Source organism: Prionailurus bengalensis, chromosome A2 (genome assembly GCF_016509475.1).
Source record: "Prionailurus bengalensis isolate Pbe53 chromosome A2, Fcat_Pben_1.1_paternal_pri, whole genome shotgun sequence".
Taxonomy (NCBI): domain Eukaryota; kingdom Metazoa; phylum Chordata; class Mammalia; order Carnivora; family Felidae; genus Prionailurus; species Prionailurus bengalensis.
The window spans coordinates 163,311,156-163,329,018 of NC_057348.1; the positions used below are offsets into that span (position 1 = coordinate 163,311,156).

The 17,863-nt window shown below is 56.7% G+C and overlaps 1 protein-coding gene across 1 annotated transcript in view; it reads right to left on the reverse strand.

Annotated features, from left to right (window-relative positions):
• PRKAG2 (protein kinase AMP-activated non-catalytic subunit gamma 2) overlaps positions 1-17,863 on the reverse strand; it is a 260,976-nt gene that overhangs the window by 170,135 nt on the left and 72,978 nt on the right. The window contains 2 exon segments of the mRNA XM_043589972.1: positions 10,482-10,761; positions 16,447-16,518. Coding sequence (XP_043445907.1) covers positions 10,482-10,761; positions 16,447-16,518 — 352 coding nt within the window.

Sequence of the window (17,863 nt, forward strand, 5' to 3'; positions counted from 1 at the left end):
ATCTGGAATATTCCCAATTTTCCAGCATTGCCCTGGTTGCCATCCGGATGAATCTCACCTCTGTTACCAAAGAGACGTGTATCAGTCAGGATCCTTTACTGGCCTATACCGGAAAAACATAACTTAAAAGAGACTAACCTACAAGGACATGTGTCATCTAGAATGCTAAGCTCAGCGATGTAAGAGGATTATGTTCCCACCTTCCTGTTCCGCCATCTTGCATGTTGGCTATGGTCACAAGATGGCCGCCGTGGCTGGAAACCACAAAGTAAGGAGAGGGAATTAGTTCTCGTGTGTCTCTTTTTTGTTGGGGGAGGTGCGTCTTCTTGGATTCCTCACAGAGTTCTCCTTACATTTTGTTGGCAAGACATAGGTCCCGGTTCACCCTCCAGGCCAGTGGCCCCGAAGCCAGGCACTTCCCCAATGGGAAAGGGATAATTCCAACTGAATCAGACCAATGGGAGGTCCTGCTCTGGGGCTGGGCCCCGAATAAAACCAGGCTCCGTGCAGAAGAAAGGGGAGGGGCAGCTGTCAGACGGGTTATCAGACTCCGCCAACACGTGGTAGGGACAGGCCATGCACTGGAACTTTGGAGAAGGAGGGGCCAGCGGACAGGGGGCAGAAAAGACAAGAGAAAGGGGCTGCACGTAGCAGCCTAGGGCAGCATGGCCGCCTTCTGAGTCTCCAGAGCTCGAGACGATCTCGGCAACAGGCAGGAAAACATTTCTCAGAACGTGCCTAATAGAGGAAGGGGGCTCAGCTCTCTGAGTATTTACGCAGATGTGTGCATACGCTCTAACATATATACGTATGTGTGAGGACCAAAGAGGTGCAGAAGAGACTGTATCGTGGCTCTTCAGGGCCCCAGGGAGGAGCCACCACTGAGAGGCAGGGTTAATTCAGTGAAGTCAGAGGGGCGGCCTGGTTCTTCTCAGGAGCAAAATCCGGGAGTCCTCAGGAGAAGGACGGGTCACACTCTGCTCAGCACCTGCCGCGTTCAGACCAGACGAGCCCACACACACTGACGTCACTACCAAGCCTTGGGACCCAGAACAAGTCACTTTTCTCAGGGATTAACAGCCGTCTTGCAGCCCTGACCTTGAGCCTGAGCTCAGAGCTCACTGATAAACGCCGTGGCAGCCACCTGCAGAAACATGCTTCGTGGTGCGAACAGGAGGTCCCCACCCGCAGCAGCACAAGTCCCCGAACAACCCGGAGGGACCCAGATGGCCTCGGAGTGGGTGAAGGCAGTACCGGGGAGACAGACAGCCTTGTCGGGGCCACGAGGACAAACGGAGGCGTCCCCCAAGCACAAGCCCAGCAGTCTAATGGAGAACAGAAGCCGACACCAGCGAGGGACACAGGCTCACGTCCCTGGCCTGTCACAACCTGCCGGCGTATTGACATTGGCTCCTTGCCTCTCAGCCTATAAATGCACTCATCTCTCCTATCTTAAAATAGGCCAATCCAAAACTTCCATTAACGCCAAGCCACCCACTCACTCCCAGTCTACCTTCACACCTCAGGATCGGCTCAGGGGGGCCCCAGCAAGAAATGAGCCCAGGTTCTCAGGGGTTCCACGTGGGAAGGGTTTCTCTTGGTCTCGTCTCCGTCCCGCCCAGGAAGGCGGCTGGCCCCGCTGCCCTCCCCACTGAGGCACCGGATCCGGGCCCCCAGCCTCCGACACCCTCAGCACCCGGCTGTCTTCGCCTCCAGCCTTGTAGACGCACACGGGCAGGAAGTGATGTCCTGTCCCCGACTTTGGTGGAAACCCCGTCACGTGCAGGGAGGCGCCGGGAGGAGTAGAGGAGCTCACGCCGCCTTTGGGCACCAGGTATCTGCCGCCCCTCCCTCCCCTCCCCTTCCCTTCTGACCCAAACACCTTGAAAGAAGCCATCTCTGTCTCAGTCCTTGGCCCGGTAACACGCTCTCCTTCCTTCCCCGGCTACTCAAACTGCCCTCTTGGAAAGTCACAGTGACAAAGCACATCAGGAACGTATTGCCTAGGGGCACCTGGGGGCTCAGTCGGTTAAGCCTGGACTTCCACTCAGGTCATGATCTCACGGTTCGTGGGTTTGAGCCCTGCATCGGGCTCTGTGCTGACGGCTCAGAGCCTGGAGCCTGCTTCGGATTCTGCGTCTCCCTCTCTTTCTCTCTCAAAAATAAATAGACGTGAAAAAATAATAATAATAAATGTATTGCCTCGCAGTCTGCAGGTTCAAAGTCTGAAACTGAGGTGTCAGCAGCTCCCCCTGGAAAGCCGCCAGATCCTTCCTTGCCTCTTCCAGCTTTCGGTGCTGCTGGCAACCCCTGGCATCCCTCAGCTTCTAGAACCATCCCACCGGTCTCTGCCTTTGTCACGTGGCTTCACCCCACATGCCTGTCTTCTTACAAAACACAAGTCATGGGGCGCCTGGGTGGCGCAGTCGGTTAAGCGTCCGACTTCAGCCAGGTCACGATCTCGCGGTCCGGGAGTTCGAGCCCCGCGTCAGGCTCTGGGCTGATGGCTCGGAGCCTGGAGCCTGTTTCCGATTCTGTGTCTCCCTCTCTCTCTGCCCCTCCCCCGTTCATGCTCTGTCTCTCTCTGTCCAAAAATAAATAAACGTTGAAAAAATATTTAAAAAAAAAAAAAAAAAACACAAGTCATGTTGGATTTGGTGCCCACCTGACTCTAGTAGGGCTTTATCTTAATTACACCTGCCATGGCTTTATTTCAATCAGGTCACGTTCAGAGATGACTGGGGGTTAGGACCCCAACATCTCTCTTCGGCGGGGACACAGTTAAATCCACAGAAGTTATTATAAGGGTTAAGCAAACTCGTATATTTTTATAATCTACCGAACAGTGTCTGGAATAAGTTATTCATCTCACCTGAGTCTCCAACTAGCCCTTGCCTGACAACTTGACTTTAATGCCTTTCTCTGACCCCCGTATCCCTGCCCCGCTAACCTGACCCTGCCCATGGCATTTGCATCTGGACCCAGTGTCTTCCTAACACGATTGGACAACCTCCTCCACGATGCTTTTGCGTGTCTGTTGTGCGCAGAGCCTGAAGGCTATTCGTGTACCTCCAGGAACTACAATAAAACAGCAATTTCAGACCCCACCTCAGGCCCTTTCTCTGGGACACCACGTGAACAGCACAACAGAGCACGACGCAGAATACTCAGCCCCCTCCCACAAGTCTTCTAGAAAGATCCCAAGATGCCATCATCAATTCTCACACACGCTCAGCCGTTGAGGGGGAGGAAGCAGCTGGCCGTAGGCCTGAAGTCTATGTTCTAGAACCACTCATGGCAACAACAACGTTTACCGAAATCCATGCGGGAAGATGCTTGTAAAAAGGAGACATTTGGGGGAAAACACCAATTGGTGGGAACCTGGGAGGGTGGTGTGGAGTCTGGAGGTGGGAAGTGAGGCCTTAACAAAACTCACAGGCCAGAAACCTGCCTCCTCCTCTCGGGTGTCAGAAATAGTCTCAGGGACAGAAATGCCTCAGGGCTGGTTTGGTGCTCCCTACCCCAAACTTCTTATTTTTTAAAATTTTTTTTCTTTATTTACTCTTGAGAGAGAGACAGGGTGTGAGCAGGGGAGGAGCACAGTGAGAGGGAGACACGGAATCTGAAGCAGGCTCCAGGCTCTGAGCCATCAGCACAGAGCCTGACGCGGGGCTCAAACCCACAAACCGTGAGATCATGACCTGACCCGAAGTCGGATGCTCAACCGACTGAGCCACCCAGGCGCCCCTCTACCCCAAACTTTTAAAGCTCATTTACAATCAATAACGAGACCGGTATCATGGCTGTGTGTTAGCATTTCTACTATCATATCTTTATCCTGACTTTTGAGCCAAAAAACATCATTTGCCCAAAGAGGTCCCTTTACAGTTAGAAAATCCATCCTCAAAAGCCAATGACGGGGGTGCCTGGGTGGCTCAGTCGGTTGAGCGTCCGACTTCGGTTGTCAAATTTCCAGGACCCTTCCCCAGTAGGAGGTAAAAAGGACCTGATTTATCTGAAGGCTGGTGGTTACTGAGGGGCTAAGCCACCAAGGGCTTCAGATACTCAGTTTCACAATCAAAAAATCTTTCTTCAGGATTAAGCCAAAACGAGGTTTTTGTTTCTTATGGAAATGTAAACACTCCCGAGAGAGAGCTCTCCCTTTGAACAAAACGCACGCCTCTTTCCTCTCCGAAGGTTTGGAAAGAAGCCTGGCCGATAAAATCTTGAATCCGAAGAAGAAGAGAGGGGAATTCTTCTAGAAATGTCAGGGGGAGGCGCGAGGTCTGGGCTTTCCAAGTTATAATGACTGACATCAAAGTGTCCACCGGGGTGAGAGAATCCAGTGAGTTCTACAGTTCTCTGTCAAGCGGAGCATGCTATAGACGCGGCGTGACCAAATCTGGCCCAGTTTCAAAAGCATCATCAAGGAAATGAAGGTTTGTGTCCTCATAATTCATAGCCTGCCTTGCTCCACAAAGGATCCGGGGCACTTTACAAGGAGACAGAAGATACATCTGGATATTGTGAGTTCAAACTAGGGTGGGAGGACGGGGACGAGACTTCCGGGGGGCACAGGACCTGAATGAGGAAGGTCTCACATCTGCAGACCTCGGCCAGCTCGAAGCCGTCTACCTGGGTGCGGGTGGGAGCCAGCCTGGCCAGCCAGCCAGGTCCCGGGCACCTGTGGCCAGCCTGGTGGCGCCCTCTGGCCGCAACCTAGAGAATGGACCTCAGGGCGCCCCCGTGATTCGATTCCCATGCTGAAGTTACTTCCAGGAGAAAGCGTGCCCTTTGCCAGCGGAAGACAGAAATCCTGGGGAAAGACCACGGACAACTGAGCTCAGGACAAGCTCTCCCACCTGGGGCTACCGCTGCCAGAAGGCAGGAAAGAATGCGCTCCAGGGACAGACCAAGGAAGGGATACGTGCTGGTCCCTGCGGGCACGGGTCCTACGGGAGCCTGAGATGGAGACTAAAAAAGGTGTTCGACGGGGCTTGCTGGAAGGTCACCGAGAAGCCACAGGCCGGGGCCGGCGGCCGAGGAAAGAGTTCCAGGCTGGCGGGTTGGCGGCTTCTTCCCTCCGCAAGGCGGCCTGGGACCCGACGTCCACCTCGGGAGGCAGAGGGCGAGGCCCGATGATGGACGGACGTGCATGACAACTCAGAGCAGCTGCAGGGCCTGAGGGAGCCAGGGATGTGGCCTCCGCGGCAAGCGGTCTTCTGTGCGAAGGCCAGAGGGAAACCTCTCCGCCGGCCGGGCTCCGAGGGAGCATCGGTGTGCGTGCGTGCCTGTTTGCTTTTTTGAAGCGGTCTTCCTTCCGTGGTCAGTTTTCGTTTGTCTTTCCTTTATCGTCGCTGCGAAGAGTCGTGCTTCTCCAAGCCGCCGAGACCTCTCGCTGAATGCGGGCAATGCCCCGTCTTCGGAAGCGGCAGGCCTGAGAGCCCAGGCCAGCGGGCGGACTCACCGATGAACAAAGGCAAGGGGTTTGTTGGATGCCCTCTAAGTGCCCAGCGCCGTTCTAGACACTGAGAAAAGAGCCCGGGACGAAACAGAGGCCCTCGTCTCACAGCGCGTACGTTCTGGAGGGAAGGGCAGCCGAGAGAAGCGATAAAGACCCGCTATCTGCAGCAGAGAAAAAGCAGTGTGATGTGGAGAATGCTTCTATTCTGTGCAGGCGCCCGAGGAGGGCCCTTCCAAAGAGGAGGTGTTGAGGGGCTCCCGGGGGCTCAGTCGGTTGAGCGTCTGACTTCTGCTCAGGTCACGATCTCGCGGTCCGTGAGTTCGAGCCCCGCGTCGGGCCCTGTGCTGACAGCTCGGGGCCTGGAGCCCGCGTCGGATTCTGTGTCTCCCTCTCTCTCTGCCCCTCCCCAACTCACACTCTGTATCTCTCTCTGTCTCAAAAATAAATAAACATTAAAAAAAAAAAAGAGGAGGTGTTAAGGGGCAGGGTGGGAGCTGGGGGTGCGGTGGTGTCCCCTGAACACAGGAGCACCCCTCTAGAGGTGTCCCTGCCCCTCTGTCCTCCTCAGAACAGTAACTGAGCTTCAGGCTTTGGTCTCACTGCCCAAACTCCCACGTCCTGCCCAGCTCAAATCCACCTTCTGGAGTCTTCCGTTCACTCCCTGGACCCCATCACGTACCTAAGCATTGCTCCCTCGGATAGCTCGTGCTTTTCCCATGCGGATCATCTAACTCTTCTCCACCCAGACCAATGTACCGACGCTCTCAGCATCAAGCCTGCAAACTTCCGGGGACGGTGAGAAAGGCTGTGAACGCTCCCATCGCGTTTACACACATATTTTTTGCACCCTTTACAAAGGCCTGACACCCCAAGATTTTCATCCACTTTTCGGGGCGTTTAAGTAACATGTAAAGTTTCGTTCCACATGGAAGTGAGTTTGGTGCAAGGAACAGCCAAGGAAATACCTCTATTTCCCTTTCTCTTCAATGGCCGGCTATTGTCCTATTATTGGCTTATATATTCCTAAAATTCCCTCCTTTAAAGAAGAGTCTTCGTATCTGGGTTAAAAGTAGATTCGAGGGGTGCCTGGGTGGCGCAGTCGGTTGAGCGTCCGACTTCAGCCAGGTCACGATCTCGCGGTCTGGGAGTTCGAGCCCCGCGTCGGGCTCTGGGCTGATGGCTCAGAGCCTGGAGCCTGTTTCCGATTCTGTGTCTCCCTCTCTCTCTCTGCCCCTCCCCCGTTCATGCTCTGTCTCTCTCTGTCCCAAAAATAAATAAAAAAGGTTGAAAAAAAAAATTTTTTTAAAAAGTAGATTCGGGAGTTAGGCCACCTGAGTTCAAATCTTGGTTCCACCGCTTACCAGCTGTGTGGCCTTTGCTCAGTGACTTGCCCTCTCTGTGGCTCAGTTTTTATTTTGATAAAAATGGTAAAAATACGACTTTATAGGGTTTTTTATGAAGATTAAAACAATTGTTACATAGGACACACTTAGAATGCACGTAATAGGCATTTATAATTATTTACGTTTATCAGGCAGAATATTTACATTATAATAATTAATAACGATCAGAAAGCAAAGTTTAGTGACGTGACATTAAGCCACTCTTGAGGTCCTGCCTTGCTGACTGTGCAAGATTGTTTTATTATTATCTAAAAAACTTTGGGGTGCCTGGGTGGCTCAGTCGGTTAGGTGTCTGACTTTGGCTCAGGTCATGATCTCGTGGTCCGTGAGTTCGAGCCCCTCATCAGGCTCTGTGCTGGCAGCTCAGAGCCTGGAGCCTGCTTTGGATTCTGTGTCTCCCTCTCTCTCTGCCCCTCCCTCCCTCATGCCCTGTCTCCCTCTCTCAAAAATAAATATTAAAAAAATTTAAAAACCTTTAAACTATTATTTGAATTCAGGAACATACTGCCATGGGCTTTCCTTTCCTTTCCTCATCTCCAAAGGCAAGATCAAACTCTGAAAAAAATCTTTCCAAGTTAAAGCTTCGCTGTTCTGGAAGCTTCTACTGCCACCAGGCCACTTCGGGTTTCTTGAGGTGCTAGACAGGGTCCATTCTGGACCATAATGTCTCCACTGCAACTGCTCGATCCTGCCACTGCAACGTGAAAGCGGCCACACTCCAAAGAAATAAAGGGGTGTGACTGTTTCAATAAAGCTTTATTTACAACAACTGGTGGCAGGCCAGAGTTCGTCCCCAGGCTGTAGTCTGCCCACCAGTGTATGAGAGGAAGAGGCAAAAAAGCAGATTATGGTTTTGGGTGGGGTAAGACCCTGACCCTCAAGAGAAACAGGTTTGCTCCTACATAGTGGGGCTGCAGGCAGTACGAGAAAGACCTAGAAGCCCCAAGACATGTCTCGAATCAACGTGACACGGGACCTTAGGCCAGAGGTAAATATCAGTGGAAGACTGCAGCCACGCCACGGAGGCAGCTCCTCCATGAGAGAAGATCCTTCTAGAACAGAGCTTTGGTTCTCTCCCCTGGGCCAAGAACGCCCGCCAGCCTGGGTACCCACTGGTGCCAGGGCCAGATGTACCATCTGGAACTGAAGCTCCCACCTAGATTCCCTTCCTCGTTCTCGGAGTGTCTGAAGACCGAATTATCGCCTTTTCCTTTTTTAGTTCCCCCTTGAAGAGGAGCGTGATCGTTTCTGTCTTCCTGCTTCCTTTCCCCCTAACAACCGATCACGGTGTTTATCCAGCTTGCGTGTGTATCCGTGCCACCCGGGAGGCTGCTGAACTTTTAGGTCCTGTGCCACCCCGTGGGCCCTAAGTCGCACGATAGAGAGGCAGGCGGCAGACAGAACCCGAGGAGGCATCACCTTGAGAGGGTGGACTCGGAAAGCATCCTTGGTCGGTGGTTCAAGGGCAGTAGCATGGGCGGGTGTCCTGGGACCCGGTCTTCTCTGGTCTGAACATCCCTTCCCAGAGAGCTTCTGTGGAGAAGCCAAGCACCCACCCCCACAAAATCAATGCTTGTCTTTAGGAGCAGCTGAAGCCATTCCAAAGCTCTCCTGAGCCCCTTCTGCAGCTGCCTCGCCAGATGGTGGAAAGGAGCCTTGACAAGCACTGCCTACTCCATAGCATCTTATGAGACGGACCTTTGAAACAGTATCTTCCGGCCAAGAACACCGAAGAACGCTTTACAATGCCGGACAGAAAAAGGCAGCGAGGGCTCCTGCTTCCCAGGGAGCTGAGAGTCTGGCCCTTGTCCACTAGCCAACATCCCACCCTCCCAGACCCCGTATGGTGGCTTCTCCTTTCTACCTTCAGAAACGACCCTGGTCGTAACAGGCTGGCCACTCCACACCCACAAAATCGTCTACGCCCCCAGCCCGTGATGTGAACTGTACATCTCGGCTTTTCCCATACAACCTGTGTCCGGTCTTGGACAGTGTACCCCAGACTCATGCCTTCCCGGGAACCTCAGAGGGTGACCTTTCTGAAAACAGGGTCACCGCAGATGCCCTCACGCTAGAGTCGGACAGACGGGCTGCTCATCCAATATGATTTAGCTCTTATAAGAAGAGAAGAGCCTCACGGACGTAGACACAGACGACGATGGACGCAGAGACAGAGATCGGAGAGATGCTTCTACAAGCCAAGGGACACCGAGGATTTCTGGCAGCACCCGAAGCCAAGAGGAAGTCGCGGAAGATTCTTCTCTAGACCCTTCAGAGGGAGCACCGCCCTACCGACATCTTGACTTTGGACTTCCGGCCTCCAGAAACGTGAAAGTAGACATTTCTGTTGTCCCAACCATCCAGGTTGGGGTACTTTGTTACGGCAGCCCCAGGAGCCCGATGCAGCCTCGTTCTGTCATAACCAACGGAGGCTTGATGCCACCGTTGAAGAAACAGGACACGCCGATCAAGATCTGTCTGACATCCCCTCCTCTTAGACGACATTTGAGAATTTCAGCATCTCTGTCAAGGAAGCTGGGGATGCTTCCTAGCACACGAGGACATCGGTGCTGGGACACAGGCCTCCCTCGTGGGCTTTGTATATATAGTTCCCAACTACATGTTGCCCCCTCGATGTCCCCTGGAGGGCCACTGTGTCATATGACATCTGTGAATTTATGCTTAGGTCTGCTCATCGAGGGGGATGACTTCAGGGGTACTGGCAACAATACCCCACACCACAAAAAAGAAAAGAAAAGAAAAGAAAGAAAAGAAAAGAAAAGAAAAGAAAAGAAAAGAAAAGAAAAGAAAAGAAAAGCGTTCCCCACCCCCTCCTTGCAAATCACAGAGTCTGAATTTGCACCGCGTGTCCCGGCCTTGCAGATCGAGTATCGCTTTAGCCTGCAGGTCCTGAGTGCAAATGCAGGCTGGGAAGAGACGACCTCAAGTCACTGCCCTCCCCAACAGGAGCTTTCTGTCATCAGAAAAACTCAGAAGGCGCGGGGCGATGCGCTGAGACACGGGGGGAGGAGAAAAACTCCGTCTCCTTTACAGGTTGCCTCGTGCATTTCCACTTATGATCAACAGTGCTCCGTGGAGAGTATTTTCTCCTCCGCTCACAAACACTCACGAGCCTCAACTCTCTCTTAAGCATACGTTTCCTTCCCTTGTTTCTCTAGATCAACCCCACCTGCCCACAGCCCAGAACAGAAAGTGAGGATCTGTCAGAAACAGGGACGCTCAAACCCCACGAAACCAGCCACGGGCCACGAGGGCCACCTCTGGCAGACCACAGCACTGCTGATTTCAGGGAAGGCTGCCGGCCAGAGTGTCTGCGGCTGTCCTTAGAAGTCACACTGTGAGTACCGGGATGTTTCTGGTTAGCCTCGAACCGACGCCTTAGTCCAGGGAGAGAGTGACAGGTGGAAAGCGGCAGTGTTCCGGGGCGACGGCTGTTCTTGGGGGACGGCCACAGACATAGGTACTCAGCACCAAGTCACCGACAGCCACCCAGCCAGCCTGGGCGCCCCGCAAATGGCACCGTGGCCCCGCGGGCCGTAGGAAGGTCCCCAGCAGCCCGGCACCCACCTGAAACAATAGCATCAATGTCTTACTTTTTCTGGAGCGGGAGAAGAACCTGATGCCCCCGGGCGAGGTAGACGGGTTGGAGTTGGGGGAAGATTCTTTGGAGGAGGAGCGAAAGATCCCACTGAAGCTCATGCGGCGTGGGGAGCGCGGAGGGGACTCCTGGCAGGAAAACGGGAACACGGTTTTGGGAGAGCCGGGGCTGGCCTTGGGCCTCACGGGAGCAGACACGGGGCTGGAGGGCCGGTGCTGGGGGCCTCGAGAGAAGAACCCTTTGGAGGGGCTGCCCGAGCTGCAGGGGCTGTCCACCTGGGGAGAGACAGACAAACAGAGGGGTCACTCCGAGCACGGGCACTCAGACCTCAGCCCCGCGCCGGACCCGTCGCGGCTGGACCGGTCCCTCCCCATATTCACCGCCGCCGGGCTGCACCTTCGTGGCACCCCGCCCCAGAGACGGCCCCGAGCTCTTCTACACACACCGGGAGCAACCCCACGGGCTGGAGGAAAGGACCCGACCCAGGATGGCCCGTCCACAGGCCCGTCAGCACCACCCAGGGCTCCGCTGTCCTCCACCCAGCCCTCTAGAAGGGGCTTCCTGGAGGAGACGAGCACGGAAAAGGCAGCGACCCCTTTATCCTATTTGTGGGTCTGTCTCCTGGCGTCTACTTCTTCACGCCTCACGTCTGTCCCTCTCGAGGTCTGACTACCCTGGCACGATGGTCTCTTGGCCCTCTTCGAAGGAGGAAACACAGGGGCGCCTGGGTGGCTCGGTCGGTCGACCTGATTCCGGCTCAGGTCGCGATCCCAGGGTCACGGGATCGAGCCCCGCGTCAGGCTCGGTGCTGGCAGCAGAAAGGCTGCTTACGATTCTCTCTCCCTCTCCCTCTGCCCCTTCCCTGCTCTTGCCCTCCCTAAAACAAATAAGTTAATAAATAATTTAATAGAGAGGTAACTTAATTCATAGAATTTAAAAAAATTCAGAGGAGGAAACGTATACCTCTAAGGCCTGAACCACGGCCGGCCTGGGGCTTGAATTCCTCCCCCCCCGCCCCCCCAAGCTGCTGTGGCATTAGGATGACTGGGGCTGGTGACAGGGCTCAGGAAGGAAGTTAACAAGGCCCAGTTCGCTGGTGACCAGACCTTGTAGTTACGGTTTGAGAAACGACGACTCCGTCCACGGCGTCAAGCCGGGGCACGTGACTCACGCACTTGGACGGACGTCGGAAGCCGGAGCTACACCTGCAGCCTGAGCGAGAGGGTCTGACCCCGACTCACCCCTCACTGGGCCTCCCTGTGCACAACTTAGTCTCGTCGTGCCTCAGTTTCCTCATCTGTAAGCCGAGGCGTCACGCCCGCCCGCCCGCCCCCGAGTCGCAGGAGCTACCCTCTGCGCGTTCGTTTGCTCCTGTCGGTTTGGCAAGCTTGCAACACGGGGGCCAGAAGGACCTCAGGGCCTACCCGGTCCCACGGTAGGGAAAGAACAGCGACGGGTCCACGGGGCTCACGGGGTGAGGAGGAGGCCGGGCAGGGAACCGCCCAGCGTGCCGAGACCCCGCGATGCCACCCAGCTGGTGGCCACAGGCTCGCAAAGATAGGTGAGGGCATGAGGGCACGCACACGACCAGAGGTAGCATCTGTGGGGCTCTGGCCTCTGTCCCCGGGGGTGTCTGAGTGACCCAGGGCCCCTGTGAGCTCTTCCCCCACCAGAGGGCGCCCCGAACTGGGCTTACGACTCCTCGCTGGAGGTTATGCATCTCCCGGGAGTGGGGGTGGAGCTGAGGGGGGCCTCAGTGACCCTCAACCACAAGTCACTTCTCCCTACAACTCCCCACTTTATACTAGAGGGCCCGGGGGGCCATGTGGGGGTGCCCAGGTGGGCTCCACGTCCGTCCCTTCAGCGAGTGAGCTTCTGGGCCAGAGGCCGGGACTACAACAGTCACAGACCACAAGCGCGTCTCCTTATAGAGAGGTGAATTTTTTTCTCTCTTTAGCCCTTGATATTGAAAGCCTTTAGACCTCCGCTCCCTGCACTCGGAGTTCTCGATTTTGCCACTATCCCCCCCACCTATGGGACTCAGGCTTCCTCACGTTGTTCTGAACCCCAAGAATGACTAAGAAGGAGACGTTCTCCACGCAGTAGACCAGACGCGCCTATGGCCGGGGGTGGGGGTGGGGGGGTGGGGAACGTCACACAAGGAGTGGAAGGTGACCCAACAGCGGGGCGATGCAGGCAAGGAGTCTGGACACGGAGACTGGAGTCTGAATCACGGCTCCGTTTCCAGCGGTGTGGACAAGCGACCTAAGGTCCAGGGCCCTCATCCATCCAAGGGGGGACACTAGGCCGTCCCACGGGGTGCGAAGTTGACTGGATCGACGGCGGGGAAGCACCGGGCACACAGTGAGTACGCCATGCATATTTGATCCGTGCTCCTGGTCATGAATTTGTAACTAACAGTTGCCTGATGTTTGTGGCGCGTCAGGGGGGCAGGGCTGACTTATGGCGCGACACCACCTGCGGTGTAAGAACCTGACTCTTCCCCGAGGCTTTCCAGCAAGGGGATGGCACAGATTTGCTCAGGGCAGACCATCTGGTGGCCTCCACCATCGCTCACTGAGCACCCCTGAGCCCGAGGCCAGGGGAAGGGGCCAGCCGGAGGCACGGTGAAGGTCACAAAGCTGGTAAGCGGTGCCGTGGGACCTGAGGGCCCTTCCACCCTCTCCCTCCCGAGAGTGGCAGAAATAGCTGCTGGAGGGAGTGGGAGCAGCCCGGAAGACACGAAACGGAGTCAAGGTCAGGTTTGAGGGGCGGAGGCAGAGAGTCGGTCACATTTAGGAACCAGCTGCGAGGCTAACCCCACAGGCGACCCCCGACTTTGCCGTGCTCCCCAAGGCCCCGGGGGGCTCTGCAGGGAGAAGGCGGAGCTGCTGGGCACATGCCCGTGTTGGGCTCTGTGGGGGAAGGGAGAATGGCGGGCACGACGTGGCCGCCACGAGCCCGGAGCAGAGGGCCTTGAGCGCTGGCTTGGCCCTTATTTGGTAAACAAGGGGCACCCTAGGGTTCTCCTGACTGGAATGCCATTCTGCACTGAGAATTCCAGGCCGACGGAGTCAGACACGGAGGAGGGAACCCACGGGAAGTAGACCTCTCCCCAAAAAGGCCAAACAATGGTGGACACAGCCGGGCTCCCCCTTCTTCCGCGGGGGCCCACGCTGCCTGGCAGAGGGGAGATGAGATGGCCGGGCATGCCAGCCGTCTGTTCCCCGCAGGCTGGGCGGGGGCGATGCTGATTCGGGTGCCAACGGAAGCTGCCGGGGACGGGGCCATGGCTCACGCCTGCTGGCAAGGCTGCGATGAAGCAATACTTCGATAAATGTAATCGGACGACGCGTCGCCTCTGGACAAACAAAAGGTCCCAGAGACTCCCAAGATGTGTGCAGTTCAGGAGCTAATGGGAGCAGACTCTCCAGCCGTCGGCCAGGAGGGCACTGGGGCAAAGGCCAGGCCGCCTGGTGCTCAGATCTTCGCTGCAGGCCTTCTGCAGACGCCCCGTCCCACCCCAGGCGCCATGCCGGCTGACCCAGAGCGGCTGCAACGGTGCTGAACCATCCCCGAGATCCCGGCACTGGCCTGGCCCCAGATGCTGGCCTGGGAACTGCACGCCAGAGCTGTGCAGAGTCAAGGTGACCAGAAGCTTCCCACAGAGACACGGTATGTGACAAAGCGCTGCCATCTCTGGGGGCGGGGGCTCCGCGGACAGGGGTCCAGTGAGGAGGCCCGGAGATCCTGGATGACTGATGTGACAGATTGCCAGGCTGGCCGCTGGAATATTCAGGAACACCTGTCAAGGGGAGCTCAAGTGTAGCCCATCCATCCAGCTGCACAAGGGCTCCTGGGACGCAGGGGAGGCTGTGGGTGTCCGACTGTGTCCACACTTCTCCGCCCGAGGAGCCTGGCGGCCCCTCGGTGGCCCTCTGTGGCCACCCTCACGTCCACGGAAAGGGCTAGATGTCAGCAGAATCGAAGCCACGCTCCCCTTCACAGGGGTGTCTACGCTTGGAACTGGATTGCTAACACGAAGGGGCAGAATCAGGCAGGGGAGGAGGGCAGCCCTCCCAAGGCATTTTGGAAACTCTTCTCAGCAGTGGCCTAACTCTGCTTCTCAGAAAGGCCGGCCTTATGTCCAAATAATTCGAGGCTACTGGAGTCTAATTGAAAGGAGGATTGCCAGGGTTCGAGGTCAGGGGGAGGGAACGCCTGCCCTCCGGGGACGGGGTGAGGGTGGCAGGGGGGAGACCGAGGGATGGCCTTCGGGAATCAGGATCAGCGGGAATCCCAAGCTCCCCGCCCTGTCCACATTCTTCTGCCGGCCTTCCATCCGAGGCCTGTCTCCAGGCTACATCGGGCCACAGATGTAGGGCAGAAGCGCCTTCCCAGCTAACCAGCACTCCGGTCCCTCCGTGTCCCGTGCCCTTGTCAGACCATCTGGAACAATTCACTACCTTCTCAGGAGTCCGGGCCTCCTCTCCCAGCCAGGCCATGGGCTGTTGAGGCCCATGTCCCAGACGTCACCATTGCCAATGTCCCCCGGCATTCCAAGGACACGCTGGGGGTGCAATAAACCCTCATGGTCCCTTTCCGCTCCCAAGTCGTGCATTTGTGACAATGACTTTGCTCTGGAACCTTCTGGGAGCCACCAAAGTGGGGGCCGGCCGGGCTGGGTGAGGCCTCAGTCCTCGCCGTGTATCTTCACCGCATGCAAGGTTCCGCCTCAGATTTTTCACCTCGAGGATGGGCTTCCTGGCGTCCAGCCCCTGCGAGGAGGAAGACCCGCCCTGCAGCCGCAGACCGTGCCCTTCCGGGCTAGGAACTCCGTGGCTCCTTCCTGAGGGCATCCTCTGAGGGGCTCTTCGGGCTGGGCCACGGTGACCGTTAATCAGATCGTTGGTTCGGTCGGGACAGGTTGCTGAGGCCAGCGGAACCCCGCAGGCCTAAACCAGGCTATGCTGCCTTAACTGTGTGCAATTCAAAATGCTTAGAGAACAGGCTAGCCCTCCGCCCTGGAGCTCCGGCCCCAACCCCGGGCTGTACCCAGAGCCGGAGTCGTGCGGCCCGGTACATCCGTGCCAAGACACTGCCCACGGCACCCGTGTGGCTGGGCCCCTCCTGAGGTCCCTTCCCCGCCCCGGGGCCGTGGGTAACAGGGCCCGGGAAGAACTTGCTGCCCAGCTCTCTGCCCCACCCTCGCTCCTGACGGCCGGCCGCCTCGACCTCCCCTTTCGCGCCGCGCGCCCACTGACGCTCACAGGATACACACTTCTTGTCGGCGGCCTGACCCCACGCGGCCGTCAGCCTTGCCGAGACACCGGCTGACCAGCGGGGCAGGGTTGGCAGTGAGCTAGACAGAGGCAAGGAGAAGTGGCCAGGAGACCAAAGGGAAGGACGGACACCCGGAACGGAGGGCGGGGGGGGGGGGGCGCTGTCCGTGACAGGACGAGCTGAAAGCCATGGATGGTCTCCGAATCTCCCATTTACTGATACTTTGAGCCTCTTCTCTTTGCTTATTGTTGATCTTCCACATTATCTCGGACTCCTTTGGGGAGACAAGGGGGGGCATGGCTGAACCCAGAGGGAGGAGAGAAAGGGAAAAAGCCCAGGAGGCTCTCAAATTAGAGAGCCACAAGTGTGAGGGGCATGGCCAGGTGAGGTGGGTCATCCCAGCAGCGGCCAGGTGCACCAGCGGGTAAGCAGCGGGGACTGCATGTGGGAGCACAGGTGCATGTGCAGGTGGGAGTGTGGGTGGATGAGCAGGTGGAAGTATTAGTGGATGAGCAGGTGGGAATACAAGCGGATGAACGGGTGGGAGCACAGTGGATGTGCAGGTGGGAGCACGGGTGGATGTGCAGGCGGACGTTTGTCTTGGGCTCTCACCGAGGGAGTCCCGCCTCAGTGGCACCCCAGGTGAGCCGTGAGATGTTGTGAGAAAGGTGGCTTACCTTACGAGAAGCATGCTTTTCTGAGCTCTCCAGGTCTCCGTCCAGGAGAGGCATGGCAAAGGAACTCAGGTCCTAGGATGGAAAGAGAGCATGTGGTCAGCGGAGTGGCCCTCGGGTGCCCACCCGGCCTCATCCAGGGGCCTCACTGACTCTGTGTGTGCATCGCCACCCCCTCCTAAGTCCTCCGTAAATACGGACCACCAGGGAGGGGTGTGGATGTAAGCGGAGACAGAGGACGGGGCGCCACATGCCAGCTCCCTCTAAGATCGGGAGAGAGATCCAGAAGCACATCCAGCAGGAGAACATGCTCACATTCCTTTCCAGAACAGAAGGCCACTGCCCCCCACCACCCCGGGGAAGGGGTGAGGAGAAGAGGCTGGGACTAGAGGCAGGAGGGAAAATGCCCCAGGACGAAAACGGCCGTGCAGGGCAGGACTCTCGGCGCCCTGGGGAAAGGCTGATGGGACAGGACCTCGTGTCAGGACACAGAATGTGGGGCTCGCGGCAGGGGTCCAGGACGCGCGTCTTCCTGGAGAGATGATGGGGGCTGGTGGCGGGGAGAGCCGGGCTGGCGGCTGGGGCGCAGTGCTCAGCGAAGCTGGGTGGCACGGTGGCACAGAGGGGCGGCGGGGACCCACACGCGGCATCACTCCACTCTCAGCTCTGCTCCTCCTTCCCCTGGTCTCACCTGACGGATGCCCTCACACCCCGGGAAGAAGCCCCACGTGGGAAGTCCAGCAGGAGAACTTGCCTGTGTCCTTAACCTTTCTTCTTTCCCTTTTTCGTTGTGGCAACATACACATACCACAGGACTTACTGATCTTAACCACTTTGCGTGTACAGCTTGGGAGCGTTAGGTGCATTCACACCGCGCAGTCATCACCACCATCCATCCGTCCCCCGGCCCTTCTCATCTTGCAAAAGGGAAACTCTGTCCCCGTGAGACAACTCCCCATCCCTTCCCCCAGCGCCTGGCACCCAGCATCCTACACTGTGTCTCTATAAATCTGCACTGACGGTGGGGTACTCTCTCTCCTCTCTCTCCGCCCCTCCCCCTGCTCGCATGCACGCACACTCCCTCTCGCTCTCAAAATAAATAAATACACATTTAAAAAGTGAATAATGCTCCATTGTATGGACGGGCCGCATTTTGCTTATCCGTTCAACCGTCAGGGGACCCTTGGGTTGCTTGTGCCTTGTAGCCATGGAGAAACGCTGCCGTGAACATAGGTGTTGAATCACGCCCCCCTCCCCCAAACCCGCGGGATGGAGTTCTAACTCCCAGAACCTCAGAACGTGACTGTATTTGGAGACGGGTGTTCCCTCTTCTTTGGAAAGATGTCTGCTCAGGAAGTCCTTTGGCCATTTATTAACCAGGTTGTTTGCTGGTGATTTGGTGGGAGTTCTTTATGCATTC